The 19,254-nt window shown below is 45.7% G+C and overlaps 1 protein-coding gene across 1 annotated transcript in view; it reads left to right on the forward strand.

Moving 5' to 3' along the window:
- The window catches only part of LOC146789044 (collagen alpha-6(VI) chain-like), a 788,523-nt gene that overhangs the window by 724,257 nt on the left and 45,012 nt on the right, over positions 1 to 19,254 (forward strand). Inside the window, exons 35-36 of the mRNA XM_085631022.1 lie at positions 2,181 to 2,849; positions 6,567 to 6,633. Coding sequence (XP_085487148.1) covers positions 2,181 to 2,849; positions 6,567 to 6,628 — 731 coding nt within the window. The 3' untranslated portion in view covers positions 6,629 to 6,633. The remainder of the gene's footprint in view (positions 1 to 2,180; positions 2,850 to 6,566; positions 6,634 to 19,254) is intronic.

Here is a 19,254-nt window from a genome sequence, read left to right on the forward strand (position 1 = left end):
ATATTATCTTAATTGGAAGCATCAGGGTCCAATGTCAATAAGTAATCACGCATCGGTCACCATATATATTTGGGTCATGATGTGGGGGGCTGCAGCGTGACATACACTTCTCTCGTAGTGTCACAATAAAGCATGTCTTTTAACCAGTCGGCGTCAGTGGGACAGTGTCTATTACCCCGGCATATTGCCAGCCATCTTTTTGCGAGTAACATCGCAATGGCAGTGAATTTTCGTGTACTTGGTGGAATACCCTTGATGTAGCCCAGTAAGGCTGGTAGGGGGTCAGGTGTAAGGGTATTACCAATCATGGTGGACACAAGGGTGAGGATTTTCATCCGATGTGTTTGGCTAAATGGGCACGTCCACGCAAAGTGCATGAAATTGGCATTGTCAGCCTAAGGCAGTGATGCTCTCAAGCAGGGTAAGTTCTAGCTAGACCACAAGGAGTAATGTATGTGCAGAGAAATTTGTAATGCAAAAGCTTACGCCAACGGTTGCAGGTTATGAGCTTTGTTTGGGTACAATAGCGCAAGGTCTATTCAGGTATCAGGCTCCCCAGGTCACGCTCCAATGCTTACCTGCCCCACCCCCCGCTGGTGCAGTCCGGCTTCAATGTAACGCAGACTTGGTAGAGCCTGAAGACCAGTCTCATCCCCTCTGCGGAGGTGTTTACTAAGGTCAATGGAGGGTAGTCATCCATCTCCACCGGGAAAGACAGTAGCCTATCAAGCAGAATATTGTGAAGTCATCTGAATATGAAGTGTCCTTATACATGGCGTGCATAAAGTGGGCAGTGTCCGAGTGGCTGATGACATGGCCGTCCAGAAATAGGACCCCCATTGGGTGTAGTTGGAGGGCAATTAATGTACGCTGTACCAGTATTTCAGTCATGAGATGATGTCAGAGGTTTGTGTCAGTGGGATGGCAGGAGAAAAAATTAAGCCCCCTCCTAAGAAACAGCAGACTTTTCCCCATGCCTAACTAGTAGTGGACAAGGTCTGTATGTCAGAGGGGTCCCTCGGTGTGCCCAATGGGAGGATAGAAGAGAGCAGGATGCTTCCGGCCTGGTCCCTTTCAGGTTTCGCCTAAGGTAATTGAACATCTGCATGATACCAATGGCATGGAAATTGGCACTGAGCCGCCAAGAATTATAACAGCAGATCTGGCACACCAAAACCTCCCCATTCATAAGGGAATGTAGCATGAGGCTCCGCATAGTGGCAAAGAAACTATTAGTCACAGGGATCGAAATGTTCATGAACAGGTATAAGAATTGGGTCCCAGCAACACTTTTCATACCAGATGTTGGCACCTCGAATACAATCAAAATCTGAAAACCCTTTTATGGTGAGGAAGATGAAGTACAGATGTAGTGGTACAAGGGATATGCAGGGAGAGCAAGAGTCAGGGAGGCAACTAAAGGTAAGGGTGACAAGCAGTGTGGGTGCTGGTGAGGAGATGGATAACAGAAAAAGGACAGAACAAAGCAGAAGAAAACTTAACAGATGCAGAGAGCAGAAATGCTGTGTTATTGGCTTGTGCACAGCATATGTTGCCACTGGTATGACATCACATAGCCTTCCATACAGTGTATGGTCTTGTTGGTGTGTTAATTGAATGAGTCAGGTTCAATGAGATGCGGGTGAATGTTTTTGCTGTTTGATGGCTAAGACCACAGAGGTGTTCCACATTTCTTACAAGTCTTCTAGAATGCTTGACATACTCATTGCTTGACAGGAGTACATTTGTGTGTAGAACAGTTGTTGATAGGCTCAGTGGCCCTGCAGGTTTGTGATGTTCAGTCAGCTTTAGCATCAGATTTCTGATAGTATCCATTCTGAACATCTGAAATGGCATCGCACAACAAGGCAGTGACAGAGACCCTATTCAACAGCTCGCCCAATGCTTTTGGCCATAGATCTAACTTACAAAAGTAGTCAAGGAAAAAGTTTTTAGTTTGATCTGGAGGAGCTTATGTATGATTCTAGGATGCAAGGAGACACTGAGTGATTGGAGGGCAAGCTGGGTTTGGAGAGTGGTGCAGGGCTGTTACTTTAACGTTATTAGTGTTCCCTAAAGTATGTATGAATCTATCTATGTTAAATGCTTATTTTTACTGTGATCTTATTTATAGTATTTGCCTGGACACAATAACCATGTATCTCTGTCATGTTTTGTAGACAGATGTAAACCGGACCCCTCATGCCAGCAGGATATTGACCCGCCACCGAAGTTAGGTACCGACGTTGTGTTCCTTTTGGACAGTTTCCAGAATGTGGTAGAGGACCAGTGGTTGAAAGCCAAAGATCTCCTTATTACGTTGATAGATAACTTTGACATTGCCAAGCAGCCAAAAACATCAGTTTCCGGGGATCGAGTAGCACTAGTGAGGCTCGCTTCCCATGGAAACACCACAAGTAGAACTGGAAACCCACATGTGGAATTTGATTTGCTATCGCACGGAAACAAAAACCACATGAAGAGACATATCCAAGAGTCTGTCCTTCAGCTCAGTGGTCCTACTATTGTTGGGCAAACTCTGCAGTGGACAGTTGATAATATGTTGTCAAAAGCTCCCCATCCAAGAAAGAGCAAGATCCTATTTGTGATATCAGCTGGTGAGTCGAGTCATTGGGACAAGCGCACTCTAAAGGAGGCTTCCTTAAAAGCCAAATGCCAGGGTTCTGCGATATTTGTGGTGTCAGTGGGACCGCACTTTAATAGGGCTGAGCTGGAAGATCTAGCCAGTCATCCTGTGGATCATCACCTGGTTCAGCTTGGACGACTTCATAAACCAGACTTTCAATACGCATCTGGTTTTGTTCAACCCTTTGTGATTGCACTTAGACGTAAGTGTTTACATTTCATACGTCTATGAATAATGCATGTATTGTCATGATGTGTGCACATTGATGTAGTCATCTGCAATTCTTAGAAATTGGTACAATCAGTTTGCTATAGACCAGGTGTGAGATGCAAATAGGAACATTGTGGGTACTTAGTTTCAGTATCTAGTTATTGGTCTAACATAATCCCGGTCACGGTTAGTCAAAGTATCACAGTGTTTATCAGTAGGGTCTCAGCATTGTGGTAGATGCAATCTGCAATTTTTTTATTTCAATATTTATTTAAACGGGTAATGCTGTTCTGTCCTTCAAAGGAGCTTAGGAGGTGTTTACCTTGGTTGCTAAAAAACAGTTTAAAAGGTAAAGTACCGAAGTACCTGCTTGAGCAACTAAACAACCTTTTGAAATTCTCAGAGAAGCTGCTGGCCCCCCAAAGCCAGAAACTTCAGAGACGTCATCACAGTTGTAGTTAAACTCACTCAATTTAGCAGCACAGGATTTATCACGGGTGTGCGCCTTCAGAGAGCTCTCACAGCATTGTGGTAGAGGTGCTAATGTAATTTCATAACATTAAATAGATGTTAGTTTGCTATGGTGGTTGTCCACTACCATCAACCAGCTAGTGCTAGCTAAGAAGAACTGTCCAATTAGTTTAGAGCCACGTATAAAGAACACATAATCGCCTATCTGTCTTGAAGGGCCTTCTTGGGCTGTTTCTGATTTCAATTGATTAGACCTAGAACTTTGCTTACCCCTAAAGGGAATGTGTACACTGTCCATGATGAATACCATACAACATTAATTTGGGCATGAATAACAGTGCTTTATCAGCAGACTGAAGTAAGGGAAGTGGATCATTTTCAGTCAATAGCATTTCCGGTATCTGCTGTTTAAGATGCAAAAACAATGGCAAACTATCTTCATCCATTCCCTTAAGTTGGCACACAAGATAAGGTTGTGAAGTTTGTCCATTAGTCTTGGCTCTCTCCCTAAAACTCCTTATCCAAAAAGGTAAAGTCTTGGATGCAATTAGTGGAGTGAGAACTAAAATGGAAAATCACAAAGCCATAATGTTTACTGATGACATCTTTTTTTTGACCATCCCTGCCGGTGCTATTAAGTTTGTTGAATAACTTTTCTTATAAATCCAGGTTTAAAATAAAGTCTGGGAAATCAGTGAGTATGGGCTTAAGACTCAGTAATCGGGCTCCCTACTTATTCAACAGTTCAGCCTATTCTGGTTGGGCAGGCTTATCCAATGTCTTGGTGTTCAGCTCCCTAGAAGGTCGGAGGACATCTATAATACCAATTTCCCTGGCTTGCTACACACCCTTTTCAAAGACCTTCACATGCGGGGTCATTTGAATTCTCCTGGCTTGCGAGGATGGTGAGATATAAACAAATTGTCCCCAGAGGATTCTATTCATAGTGCAGAAGCTCCCTCTCTGGATGCCCCAGGTAATTCTTAAATGTATCCATCGGAGGCTTGAGAAATTCCTTTAGGGTGGGAAAAGGACACAAATTAAAATGACTACAATCTTCCAACAGGTTGGGAATTGATGGCTCAGATTTTCCTATGTGGACAATTACATCCATGGAGCACAAATCCTCCCTGCCTTAGGATGGGCTACAGCTTGTTCAACAAAACCGTGGTGTTCTTGCAGCAGACATTCTCCCACATTTGTCTGCAACATGCACTATGGCTCCCACATAAATATAGAAAACACTTGGGTTCCTGCCAATCAGTTTATTTAAACCCTGCTCAACCATTGTTATTTGACTGCTGGGCAGGATGGATTTAAACTACTGTTCTCTCCTCTAAGATCAATAGCACATAACCCAGAACTTCTCCCTGGCATATTAGTTAGAAATTCTGCCCAATGGAGGTGGGACCCTCAGTCTTGGGAGACATATAACAATACAAAGCAAAAGAAACTTAAAAGTTCATGGACTTGTTCCACCTAACGCCTAGGGATCACTTCTAACTGGAGTGACTATAACATTGGGCACTGACACCCCACATCAAGGTGACTAGAGAGTTGTCACACCTTGAGGATTTATTCAATAAAGGGTGAAATAAAAACAGTGTCTTATGGACCTACAGGTACTTATGCATGAAGTCATCAAACACCACTCATAATTCTAGTGGCAAATAGGAAGATGAGCTGAATATCACCACACCTGAAAACACCTTGTTCATCATTTGGACGAGGGCGACTGTCACATCTACTTCTTTCTAAAAGGTCTGGACACCAGGACAATAACACCATACATGTGCCATGGCCCTCCTCTGGCCACAGCCCCTCTATTGGAACTGCCATGTTAAGATGTACTGCATCTTCAATTTGTATCTATTCGCTTTATGCGTTACTACAAATGGTCTGTTCTGTTGAAGAAGGGTCTAAATATTTGGAAGTACAATGGATTTCAGAGACAGATGAACTTACTGCAGGTTTTTGTCATGCATGAGCTGTAGTATTTTTTTAAAGCTACTTACAAATCAGGCTAATCAGTTTAAGGGGGTAGAGAAGCAGTATACTTGGGTTGATTCAGCTTCACAATGTTTCATTACCAACCACAGAGAGGGGGCCAACCCAATCATTTCAGCACATAGAACTTCCTCAATGCTTTTCGAGATTCTATCACTCGAGTATCTACTTTGGTCTATATGTTTCAGCCACCGTTTTTGCCAACTAATTGTCACATGGCTTTCCTCAAGACTAGTTCAGATCCCTAGATTCCCCAGAATCTTTTAGGAGTAACTTATTCCACATTCTGCTGAGTCACATTCACTGAAAGCATTCGTACAAACCGATCCGGGAGAAATTCTATGCATTCTATATCTAAAAAAAAGACAGAAAAATGTTTTTGAATGACTGAGTGGAGTATATATTCTTGTTCTTAGGTTTTTCTTTCATGACTTTTTGTTTTTACTGTACCCTTCAAAGAATCTCAAAGGCATTGCCTTCTGCTTTTCTTACCACACTGACCATTTATTGAAAAACTAAACCAAGGGTACCATGTAGAAAATTTTACATTTCAAGATCCCACCCATCACACCAATGCTCCCTCGAGGGTTGAGGTTGAAAGAGATACCAACTGGATACAGTTGTTATCAGGGAGAACGCTACGATGAAGCATTCCACTGCAGTGATCAGTGGGTGAGAGTTCATTTACACAAAGAAATATTTTTTCTTAGGTGGATTTAGGGAGTTCTTACAAATGATTCGAGGACATTTGTGGAACTCTCAAATACTGGAAAACAATGGTGAGACATAACAGGAGTATACTTCAAGGAGCACCTAAGGCAGATCTTTTGGGACCTGCTGGCCCAGAATACTTATTTCATGCGTTTTCATTTATCCACTTAGGCACAGCTGATAAAGCCGCCCTTTGGTCCTGAGAATTACCCAATTAAAAATATGTTTATGTTATAGCAAATTCACAATCGACAAAATAGTGTGCAATTTACATGGAAATTGCTAGATGAGCTACAAACAAGCAGATGTGCATTACTTATTCTTGAAACAGATATCAATATGCAGTTAGATTGGGATACCCAGCTTTTGGAGCTTTACTATATTTAGGGTGTATCTTGTGTGTTACAGTGTATATCCATGTGAAAAATGAGGACTTATATTTATAAATGTACAGATGAAAGTTGTTGGTTTTTCTCATATATAAAAATTGCAAACTCACAAACTGTTATCACATTGGCAGGTGGAATCAACAAATACCCACCACAAATTCTCAGGACACAATGTGCCGGGGCCAGATCTTGAGAAAGGTAAAAAAGACTTGTGAGTTATGATTTTTTTTCCCATTCTAGCAGTTTTAAAGAAAACACATTTCTATCGTCATGCTGTGTTGTGGTCATATATTCCAGGAAGCTTATTTACTATTCTCCAGTCAAGGAATATTTGCGGGCAAGTTATACGTTCCCTAAGTATTTTTAGGAAGAGTTGAAAAGTAATAATTTTGAAAAGAAAAGGGTGCTGTCTTGAAGGCCCTGCTCAGGGCAAAAATCTAGGAACACCCCACTCCCAGGACCTAATTAATGGTGCGGATATGTACAGCGGATGCATCGTCAGTGTGCCCAACACATGCCAAATGCACCTGGACCACGTCCAGTGCCAGGAACCCTAGTCCTCTTCTCAACCATAACTACCACGCTGCGACCGTCCCTGCCCTCAACCACAGCCGCTGTTCCACATGCTGCCTCGCTGCACCACACAACACACTTCCTACAAGCAGTCGCTCACTTACCCACATCCAACAGCTCACCACACCCCATCAACAGTACCCAACACCCAACCCTCTCACATTCACAGTCCTGCGACCGCCCACACAACACTCTGCATTCCTTCCTATGCATGCTCCTCAACACCCGCTCACTCACACAGAGATCTGGGACCTGCTGCACAATACTGGCCAATGCTTACTTAACCTCAAGGAAAACTGGCTGAACCCTGCATCGGCCCCTGACATCACCACATTAGGACCCGACATTGCATGACATCACGCTCCCTGCGGCTACAAGATCACCTGGCAAGACAGACTTCACAAACCCAGAGGTGGAATCTCCATCATCGACAAGTCCACCCTCAGCTGCACCACCTCTATGGACATGTCATCCTCCAGCATGAAACTCCGGTCGTTCAAGCTCCTTGTCACATCCAACTACACCCTAAGTAGCACTCTCATCTACAGACCACTGGGACCGCACATCAACTTCACCAACACCATCATGGGCTTCGGGACACTACTCGTCCTCGAAGCTAGCAGTTATATAGTACTCTGAGACCTGAACTTGAACTTCGAAGACCATTCCGAATCCAAGTCAAAAGCATTTATCGAAGACCTTGGAAGCCTGTGCTTCACCCAATTATTAAAGGGAGCTACCCACTTCACTAGACACTTCATGGCATCTGTTTTCACCAACTTTGAACACATGTGAGTTGACAAGCCCACACCAGTCTCCTGTACAGATCGCAACCACGTTAATTTCAGCATTTTCGTCCCAGTCCAAAGCGGGCAGCTAGAGGGTTTGTTGTTCTATCCCTGACTTGTGCTCGAGCTGCATAATTGTTCTACTGCGATCACACTGCCCACGCTTTTAGCTTGTTTAAGAAATACTGTTTTTAACAATTTTAACTGCTGAAAAACTTTTAAATCGCACACTTCGCACTGTACTCACCGGCCCCGACCCCAGTCTACCGCAGCTGTTGCCGATTGAGTGGAGGGCGGGGACCGGATCAATTGCTCCCCTACGCCAGTGACGTACTTGCGGGCTGTGGAGGAGGCGGGCATTCTTCACCGCTCCACACCATTAAAACCAAATGCCACCACGGACGCGCAGCGGAGCGGGCAGCTAGAGGGTTTGTTGCTCTAGCCCTGACTTGTGCTCGCGCTGCCTAATTGTTCTGCTGCGATTACACTGCCCACGCTTTTAGCTTGTTTAAGAAATACAGTTTTTAACAATTTTAACTGCTGGAATACTTTTAAATCGCGCACTTTGCACTGTAATCACCGGCCTAGACCCCGGTCCACTGCGGTTATTGCCGATTGAGTGGAGGGCAGGGAACGGATCAATTGCTCCCCTACGCCAGTGACGTACTTCCGGGCTGTGGAGGAGGCGGGCGATCTTCACCGTTCCCCACCATTAAAACCGAATGCCGCCACGGACGCGCAGCGGGCACGCCGCTGGCGCGCCAAAGGCATGCCAAAGGCAAGCCCATCTGCACCCGTCCACACCTGTACGGCACCTGGCGCCAGGACCCCTGGTCCTGGTTTTCCCCTAAAGCTACAGTACCCACGGGAGCAGCTGCTTGCCCTACAACCCAAAGAGCCTTGCAAGCACTATAAATGGCACCATGACACCCCCTAGAAACAGTGCCACAACTGTGGGTTTAAAGTCATGTTGGGCCCTAGTCATCCCCATGAGGTCCCAGGCTCTACACCAATTACTATATACAGCCTTAATTGCAGGTCACTGGCAAAACACCATGCTGACGTATTTGATCTTCTCCTGGACTCTGCCCCAGATATACTATTTCTGACAGAAACCTGGCTTACTGCAGATTCCATGGCAATTACAACCTTGGCTTTACCGGCACGCTAATAGCTGCTTACTCAGAACAGGCCTAAAGGAAGAGGGGGCGGTCTAGCAGTGATATACAAATGTGCCTTTTAGTGTTTATTAACCCCACAGACGATTCCCGACTGCGAAAGCACCTGGTTTAAAATCTCTATAACACATAACTTTACCCTCACTGGGTTCCTTATCTATCGCCCACCCAGCCCAGCCAGGGCCTTTCAAGAGGCTCTGGTGCATCCTGTCTCCCCTCTTGCCCTAGAATTAGCTAATCTAAATATCATAGGCGATCTTAATCTTCACCTGGAATGCCGGGACTCCCAGGAGATCTCTAACTTCCTGGGTGATCTGGAGGCCTGCCAACTATCTCAACTGGTGGAGGGACCTTCACATCAAGCTGGCCACCTACTGGATCCAGTTTTCTCGAATCTTCAAAATCTGTCAGTACTTACCCCACTCCCTCTGACGTGGACAGACCACTTCCTTATTTCCATGTGTCTTGACTTGGCAGGCACCATCCTGAGGGCCTCTCGCCCACCCCTCTGGAAACGTCCTTGGCATAAATTGGACAAAACCACTTTTCTATCAGTTCTAAATACCTCCCGCCCAGACTGGCCTTCTGACCCGGAGGCAGCTCCCCGAAGAAACTGTCAGGAGCTAGGCGCACACAAACACATACCTGGTACAATGAAATCCGTCGGGGAGGAAAAAAAAAAGTTAAATTCTGGAACGGGCTTGGAGGCGCACGTATGACGACACTGCTAAAAATACCTACAGAAAGGCTATAAAAACCTATCATAATTTAGTTCAAAAGACAAAAGCTTCATTCTATGCAGTATCGATTGCTTCTAGCTCCAACCCCTCTAAAACCATTTTCTCCCTCCTGAAAGATATGTTGCAACCTCCAACAGGAACCAATGACACCATATCTTCCAATACCCAATGTGACTCACTGACAAAATTCTTCATTAATAAGGTTGAACATATTTACAGTGCACTTGACACGAGGCAAAGCTCCTCCAAGCTCATGGCAAACCCTACCCCGAGTGCACCCCCACACTCCCTAGAAATTCTGCCACCTGTGTTTCTTGAAGATTTAGCTACTTTAGCAGCCAAAGTCAAATCAGGCTCCCCCGACGACCCAGTAAAACCAGATATCTTTGGGAAATTCCACAACTGCCTTATGATGGCGGGCCGGAAATTTATTAACAACTCCCTCCTCTCGGCAGTGATTTCTAAATCTTGGAAGCATGTCAAAGTTGTCCCACTACTAAAGAAGTCCACTCTCGATACATCTCTGCCGGAGAATTTCCGACCGATATCTTTGCTTCCATATCTGGCCAAGATTATGGAATCCCATGTTAACATCATCCTGACTAAATATCTAGAGTCCACAGAGCAGCTGTCGGCAACACTAGATGAGGGTAGTACGTCTACACTATTTTTACTCGATCTCAGTGCGGTCTCCCATAAGATCCTTCTCCAACGGCTTGAGGAGATCGGGGTCAAAGGCAGGGCTCTGGCCTGGTTTGCCTCGTTTCTATCAGAGCGCTCTTTCCAGGTCCACGCCCCCCCTTATTTATCTAGTATCTACCCACTAAGCTGTGGTGTTCCCCAAGGCTCTGCCTTGAGCCCCACGTTGTTCAACGTGTACGTCCGCCCTTTGGCTCTTCTAGCCAAAGAACGTAACATCAAAATGGTATCTTATGCGGATGATGTCCAGCTGATGTTCACCTTTACCAACAACCCGGCCATAGACCAACTGAAATTCCGTGCGGATGTTCTGGCCATTTCAGATTGGATGACAAACAACTACCTACAGTTGAACTCTGCCAAAACGGAGCTGCTTCTGGTAGGCCGTGACACCCACAAAGGGGATTACCAGTGGTGGCCTGCGACCCTGGGCTCCCCTCCACAACCGAAAAACGCTGTTAAAGATTTAGGGGTTCTGATTGACTCTGCCCTCTCTTTTGAGCCTCATGCAAAAAAAAGTGGCTGGTACCTGTTTCGGCCTCCTGCGCAGCCTCAGACCCATATTGGGGTTCTTCGATGCTCCTACCCGTCACCTAATAGTGCAATCGGTGGTCCAATCTCGCCTAGACTACTGCAATGGCCTTCTGCTCAGCGTCAATAAAACAATCACCGCAAGACTCCAACGAGTACAGAATGCAGCAACACGTACTCTTTTTGCCTAGGCAGTGCCACACCTCCAATCTTCTCCACCGTCTTTACTGGTTGCCCATTAAACAAAGAGTTCAGTTTAAAACCCTATGCACTACTCATAAGATTCTGCACGGCCAGGGTCCCCAAATCCTGCAGGAACTCTGCACCGCCTATGTTCCTACGCGCGCACTACGCTCTGCCGATCAACATTTTCTATGCGTCCCACGAGTCCGCCGATGCAGAGCAGGGGGTCGTCGTGCCTTCAAAGCCCAGGCCCCTGCACTGTGGAACTCTATCCCTCAGGCTGCCCCCAGCACTCACGATCTTTGGGAATTCAGGAAGCTGATCAAAACCTGGCTTTTTACATCTGTCTAGCGTCATTTCTTCCGGCCACCGGCTCTGCTAGCGCTGGGACGCCCTGTTGCTGGGGCAGCCATGCGCGGTATAAATCACCTAACATAACATAACATAACACATGCACCGCTGATAGACCAGCCCTCTGAAACTGGAACAGCATCACTTACATGGATTGGAACACTGCTCTCAAGACCCACTGACATGAATACAGCAACAGCCTCCCCGGAGCCATCAAGAATTAAAATAATTGGATCCCCTCCTGCTCTGTTTCCCTGGGACCCCTAAAACACAGCATTACAACAAGATCTAGATCCCAGGCCAGCTGGTACACTGAGGAACTAAGATTGATTAAATACCACTGCAAACAACTGGCGTGCAAATGGAGCTTGAGCTAGTAAATTGCAAACAAGAGCACACTGGAATCCACTCTGAGACACTACTATCAAATTATCTGAACCAACAAACGTACCCCTCTGGTGGAGTGCATTGATGCCAGCACCAAAAGAAACACAGAAATCTTCGCCATTGTGAAGGATTTCACCTCACCGGGGCCAACTCCAACTTGATCACCCCCGCACAGGACCTCTACAACAACCTCTCTCAGTTCTGCAACAGAATCACTGCCATTTACAGCATCTTCAACTAGCAACTGGTCCCGACAAACCCTGCAAAAAGCCTCCCGATCTTATCCAAGGAGAAACAACTCCTACCCTGAAGTCCTTCTACTCATGGGCCCTATCAGACTCCTGCTCCCACCACGCCTGCCCTAGAGGACTGCAACCCATCAATGACATGCTCATGTCCATTCTGAATGCCTCCACTTCTTCCGCACCCTTCCAATTGCTTGTAAACACACAATTGTTCTCCCACTGCTGAGGAAACCGTCCGCGGACCCTACAACACTGGCCAACTACAGACAGATATCCCTGCTACCATTCCCAGTCATGGTCTTAGAGGAAATCATAAAAAGACGCCTCACCAAATACCTCAATGACTACCAGCTCCCCGACACCATGCAGTCTGGTTTCAAACCCAACCACAGCACACATACTGCCCTCATCACCGCCATCGATGACATCTGCATTGCTCTATATGGAGAAGACACAGCGTCCCTCATCCTTCTGGTCCTCTGAGCAGCGTATAATGCAATCGCACACCATTCTAATCCAAAGCCTACATAACATTGGAATCCAAAGACAACCACTTCAATGGATCTGCTCCTTCATGACTGGAAGAACCTAGTCTGTCAGCTTGGCAACTTAAACCTTGTACACCCGTGCCCTCATCTGCGGAATACAGCATGCATCCTCCCTGGGCATCATCCACTCTCACAACATTAAAGTCCTCTTCTATGCCAGAAACACACAACTCATTCTCTCCCTCAGAGAGAAGACGCCCTGAACCAGGAAAAACCTGCATGACTGAAATTGCCCACTGGATGAAAACCAACCATCTGAAGCTGAACACCGTCAAGGCCGAAATCATGATTTTCAGGATGAGCACTTTACCGTGAGACTCCATCTCATAGCCAACAGATCTACAACCTACACCCACCCCCGCCACTAACGCCAACAACCTCTGGATCGTCATTGACAGCAAACTCAACATGACTGCCCAAGTCAATGCTGTCACCATATTTTTTTCAAATGGCTCCCATTTAGCCTCCAGAATACCATCACACGCCCTTGTCATAAGTAAACAGGACTACGGGAACAACCACTATGCTGGGATTAACAATAAGCTCACCAGAAGGCTGCAGACCATTCAGAACTCGACAGCCTGAATCACTCTCAACCTCCCACTCTGCACTGACATCACACCACACCCAAGGAGCTCCACTGGTTCTACATACACAAACAAGCACATTTCAAACTCATCACCCACATTTTCAAGGAGCTCCACTGGTTCTACATACACAAACGGGCACATTTCAAACTCATCACCCACATTTTCAAAGCACTACATAACACTGGCTCAGCAAACCTCAACAACCGCATCTGCTTTTACAAACCTTCCAGACATCTGAGCTCGTCCAGACTCCTACGCATCCCACAAATATGGAAAACCAGATCTGGCAGTCGAGTCTACTCCTACATCGCTCCTAATCATGGAACGACCTGCTGCTACACATAAGCGCCTCCTCGCTTATTGAATTCTTTAAGAAGCTGAAGACCTGGCTTTTTGAGTAGTTCCACTAGGCCATCGGTTTGGCTAGACTCACACCGGCTCAACACCAGGATACCCTACTGGGTGATAATGTGCTCCATAAATCTGCCTCCATAAATTGGGCCTCCCGCACAAGTGAGGCACCATTTTCATCGGGAGACCTGGGGGAACGCTGGGTGGTAGGAAATTTGTGTCAGCCTGGTGATGCCACAACTTTCCCACACACAAATGTGTGGAAAAAGTGATTTTTTTCACCTAAATTTAAGGTTTGTAGGGGATTCTGGGTAAGAAAAGGTTGGGGGATCAACGCAAGCCATACCTCCCTATAATCCCCCGGGTGTCTAGTTTTCAGAAATGTGTGGGTTTGGTAGGTTTCCCTAGCTGGCCACCAAGCACGGGGCCAAAAACCCAGGTGGCCCCCCTTGCAAAACCAGGCCGTTTTGTGAGATGCAATTATGATGTTGCCTCAATACGTTTTGTGCCCTTGCCTGTCGCGGGTATCTGGGCCTCCCGCACAGTGAGGCACCATTTTTATTGGGAGACCTGGGGGAACGCTGGCTGGTAGGAAATTTGTGTCAGCCCGGTGATGCCACAACTTTCCCACACAAAAATGTCTGTCGTGCAGAGTTTCGATATCAATATAGGATGAAGGCGCATGGTAGGGTAGAGTGGCTGGTTCGACCTGTGTCGTAGGCCAGTGGAAGGGTTTCAGTCTCAGGGCAGAGGGAGGAGCTGCTCTGTAGTGCAGAGATTCGGTATCAATATAAGAGGGAGGCGCTTGGAGGCAGGGGGACAGTGGTTTGGTAGCGGTTCTATTGGCATGCGTTGGTGGGAGGATCAGGAGCTGGGTCGACTTGTGTCGTAGGCCAATGGGAGCTTTTCGGTCTCAAGGTCAGAGGGAGGAGCTGGGGGGGAGGAGACCAAATGTCTGGGAACAATTCTGTTGGTAGGTTTAGGTGGCGTGATGGAGGGTTAGGTTGATCTGAGTTGTGCGCCCTTAGGAGGGTGGTTTGTGGGTGGCTGGGCACGCTAGTTGGGGGGTCGTTGGGGCGGGTGTTTGTTGCCCGGCAGGTGTCATGCACATGGTTTTTGAGGAGGATAAACAGGTCCGCAAATTTATTGAGGTTGTTAGTTGTAGCTTGGATCAGGACAATGCTGTGTTTTTTGTACAGGGTGAGGTCAGCTCGTAATAATGCGGAGGGCATTATCGTGAGTTTGATCCCATATGGTATGTTCCTGGTTCCGTGTACATTGAGGAGGTGCGCGATGGTTTTGCGCCATGCAGATGGTCTTCTGAAGTAGAAAATAAGGTCATTGATGACTGTGCCCTTGTCAGTGCTGTATCGTAATTCAGAGATCAGGGTCTCAGGGTGAGTTTTCAGGGTGGAGTGCTTGAGAGATGTTGCAGCCGTTTTAGAGAGGTTGGGAGGATACACAAGAGTATGGTAGTTCTCTCCAGTAGCAGTCATGCCAAGTCCTACCATGCTGGCTAGGGTAGGGCAGTAAAGGATCAAAAATGCATCACTAAACAGCAGGAAGGGTGATTCTCCCCCTCACAGAACATTGGGGAGCTATGGTGTCGGAGTTGGTAGTTACAGGGTGATCAGAAAGCAGATGGGTACAGATGGGTACCTCTGCACGAACACAATAGGGGTGCCAGAGCCAAATCCCAAGAGCCTCAGGGCAGGTACCTGGAAAACCGCATTGGTGCCCCGTTAGTCTTTCAGGCGGTTGGGGGCCTGACCAACCGGGGGCTTGCCTTGCTACGCTCCGCCCTGAAAGGGGGGTGAGTAATAAGGGACCAATATGTCACATGATCCGGGAAGAGGATCACCCAAAAGGTGTAGCACTGATTGGGTTACCCACAGTGCTGGCTCATCAGGCGGGCAGGGCAGCATAGGTTGGTTACAGCTGCCTGCCCTTGGATCACCTGTAAGATAGCCCACCATATTGCATACTTTTGTATGGAAAAAACCTGCAGCAATATTTTCCCATAACAAAAGTTGTGTTGTGTATTTATTTATTCATGCATGCTCAGACTGTGGGTGGGGATGTTGCCAATGATGGCACTATGCGGCTGCCCGCGGCCCCCACGGGGGGCCACCTAAAAGGGTGGCCCTTTAGTGCCATTGGGCACAAACACCACCCCTTCTAGTCTGGTGGTTGGACTAGGGGAAGGAGCCCTTTCCCCTTGGCATGCTAGGCACGTCACTTATGGCGCACAGAGGTCGGGGGAGGGTACTTATACCGCACCCGCCTTTCTGGCGTGCTCTTTGTGCCGGACACGCCGTTCCCTTTTCTAATTTTTCTCGGGAACTCCTGGTCAATGGACCATTGCTTCCTGCTTAAAAGTATGGAGGGGAGAAATATCTTACCAATTCAAATTTCTTTGTACAAATAAACCATGGCTTCGAAGGATCACAGACTTCAGGTTCTAAGTTTAGTTAATTTATTACAAAGCCAAGAATAACTGAACATACCGACACCTCAAGATGAGGGTGTGGAAATATATTGGAACTAATACAAAGCCAAATCTACATGCAAAATTTGGTCTATGTAGCAGACAAAGGATTACCAATTCAAGAATCAGGACGCAGAATATTACTGCACCAACAGCAAGAGTTTTATTCTCATTGGTGGCTCGTTAGTGGAAAGCATCAGCCTGTCCCTACACTTCTGCTAACGTGACATTCCTACTTAGCATTTTCCCCAGGCAAGATCAAGAAAAGGTGTCAGCGTGTGATGACTTCCTAAGAAGTACACTCTCGTTAAATGGGTCAAGAGGCATAAAGCTACAGAGCTCGCTCTAAGATGCTCCTTCTTTCTTCATCAGATCTCCTCTCCTAACTCAACCCCGAGGCGCTGTCCCTAATTCCAACACCAAAATCTCAAGACACACCCCTAGTCACATCAGGTGATCACGCCATCCAGCTGGACACCTCCTCATAGGTAACTTTCTACTCTGCTCGATCTTTCCTTACGCTGGCTCAATGACCTTGATTCCCAAGCCTTCGCTAGTGAGAAAGAACACCGTCCCACATTATCAGCACCTTTCGTTCATATGTATCCTCTCCTCCTTAAGCCTAACTCCTAAAACAAAAGCGTTATTCTAACTAACAAACTACATTTCTCCACCTGAAACAGAAACGTGAGAACGGAAAAATCCTACTAACTCATGAACATTGCGAACATTTCAATTCGAGAGCCAGGGAAATTACACGAGGCATACAAAAAAAAAATCGGCTAACATAAGAATCAATATGAGCTTCGTTAAAACACATTTATGCACAACCATTATTACTGTGAAGGGTTAAATCAGTACATTACATGTCAAAAGATCAGGTTCTCATTAGTCGCTAGTGAACGAACATTAAACTTCATCATTTAGAACACAGTTTCAATGTTAATCTTCCCCACATTATGCAAAATTACCCTTCACTTCACTTTACACGTTATTACATTGCACATTCTAATAACCAAAAGTTAATACAACAATGGAATATATGCAGGTGCAACCTACTCATGATTATAAGGCACCCTTACAAGTTTTCAGAGCTCTATCAGTTCTCCCCTCTGATGACAAGTGTCATCATAATCAATCACAATTCCCTGTGGAAAGAACCGACCTAAACGAAAGCCGTAGCCAGTCTTCCCTGTCTGAACTTCTCTAGGCTCTTGAGATTCTCATAGTGACTATCCTGCAGTCTCTCCATTCTCCTCTCTCATTCACTAAGAGATCTCTCAGCCTGTCCTGACTTATGCAACTTATAAGCTTTTATAGCTCCAAGCAAGAGAATCACACAGATCACAACTATCATGATAGGCCTCAAAATGTAACAGAGAATCCCCTCTCCAAGTGTGGAAACCATCTTCCAACTCTTCCTAATCCTTTCCCAACCTTATCCCAAACACCTTCCGTTGCCAGGTCATGTACCTCATGGTGAATCTCAGTAATGTTACTTATCTACTTCTTTAAATCCTTGCTATGGTCTGGAATATAAGTACAGCACTGTTGGACCCTCAGCATTTTACATATTCTGCCCTCTTTTGCTAACAACACATCTAGTGCAAGGTGGTTCTGCATCACCATAGCTCTTCTCTATACCATCTCTCCATCCACCAGCAACAAAGACTGAGCTGTATTCGCTGACAACTTATCCACAATAGTTGACAACCGTCTAATCTTTACATCATTCAAAACAACTCCCAAACTCGGTACTATTGCCCCAAATACATCAAAAACTTCTTTGCAGTAGCTTCAATTGTAAATATGTGGTCACACACTCTCTGTCCAACAAAGGTTTTATCATAATATGTCTGTACTTGTCTGATGCAAAGTTTCCCTCGTTGCTCGAAATCTAAAGCTATTGGACCATAACTACCCTTCACCTTATGTGCTAACTCCTCCTTGGTCCATTCAAATTTTCCTTCTCTACTGTTAAGCTTAACTGTTAATTGGCTCTGTCTATCTTCCACCTGATCTTCAAACTTCTTCTCTATGTCAGTCAGTAGGCATGTCAAATTAAGACGATGTACATAAGCTGTATCTAATGTAACAGTAGGTATGAAATACTTCCCTATCCTCTCTTCCTGCTTATAATAGTCATACTTATTCAGGTGCTTATAGGCTGGAACTTCTGAAAGCACCACGTCAAAGTTCAAAAAGTACTATTCATAGTGACCCTTACTGTAAAACATGCTAAGCAATAAACTACATGTAATACCATACGTCAGGAGCAAATGGTGATGACGAATTCCCTCCTCCACTTACGCAGGCAACTGCATATACACATAAGTCTCTCACATTCATCGTATTCACATACTAATACAACAATTTAGCATAAGTATTCAACGTATAATCACCCTTGGACAAATCTACATGCAACATTCGACCAGTTTCATCTAGCATAGCTTTGTCAGCTCCTAATGTACCCTCTTTTGTGCTAGAAGTGGTAGGTGTGGATGTCCCTTGTATTCCCACCCCATCAACTTCTGCTTCATGTGAACTCTTTACAGTCATAATAATGACTACTGCTATAACTACGAGTATTCCTACTATAAGTGTACCTATTATACACTTAGCTCTATTGTTCGGATTTCCAGACTCCACTTTTTTTTTCTGGGTTCGGATCCACACAGCGAGAAGATTCTCTGCCTTTTACTGCCGATCAACAAAGTCCATGCACAATTCCTCTGAGTCTTGGAAATCGATTTCACAGTTTGTTGTACTATGTAGACAGTTCAAAGGACTTCCCTAGCCCTCTTTCTTCTTCTATGGAAAAGATCCCTAATTTATTCTTCTTCCCCTCGGGCCTAGGTTTTCTTCTTCAAATAAACATTTATTTACAGTTAACAGTTCAATTAACAATACTTCACAAGATCTGAGCCAATTTCATCAATGACACTCTGTAGAATCTCAAGACGTATTGCTGCAATTTCCTGAGCTGGCAGCTGATACATAAATGTTGGTAATGACAGATCTCGCAATATCAACCTACGTACGCCACTCAGTATCGGAGGATTTGGTACAGTCACTGTCAACACAGCATCGGCTTCTATCCCAGGGACCAGTAATCCAATCTCGATGACCAACTCGGAGGCTCTGCTCACCACTTGTACAGACCTCAG

This window comes from Triturus cristatus, chromosome 10, assembly GCF_964204655.1.
Source record: "Triturus cristatus chromosome 10, aTriCri1.1, whole genome shotgun sequence".
Lineage (NCBI taxonomy): Eukaryota > Metazoa > Chordata > Amphibia > Caudata > Salamandridae > Triturus > Triturus cristatus.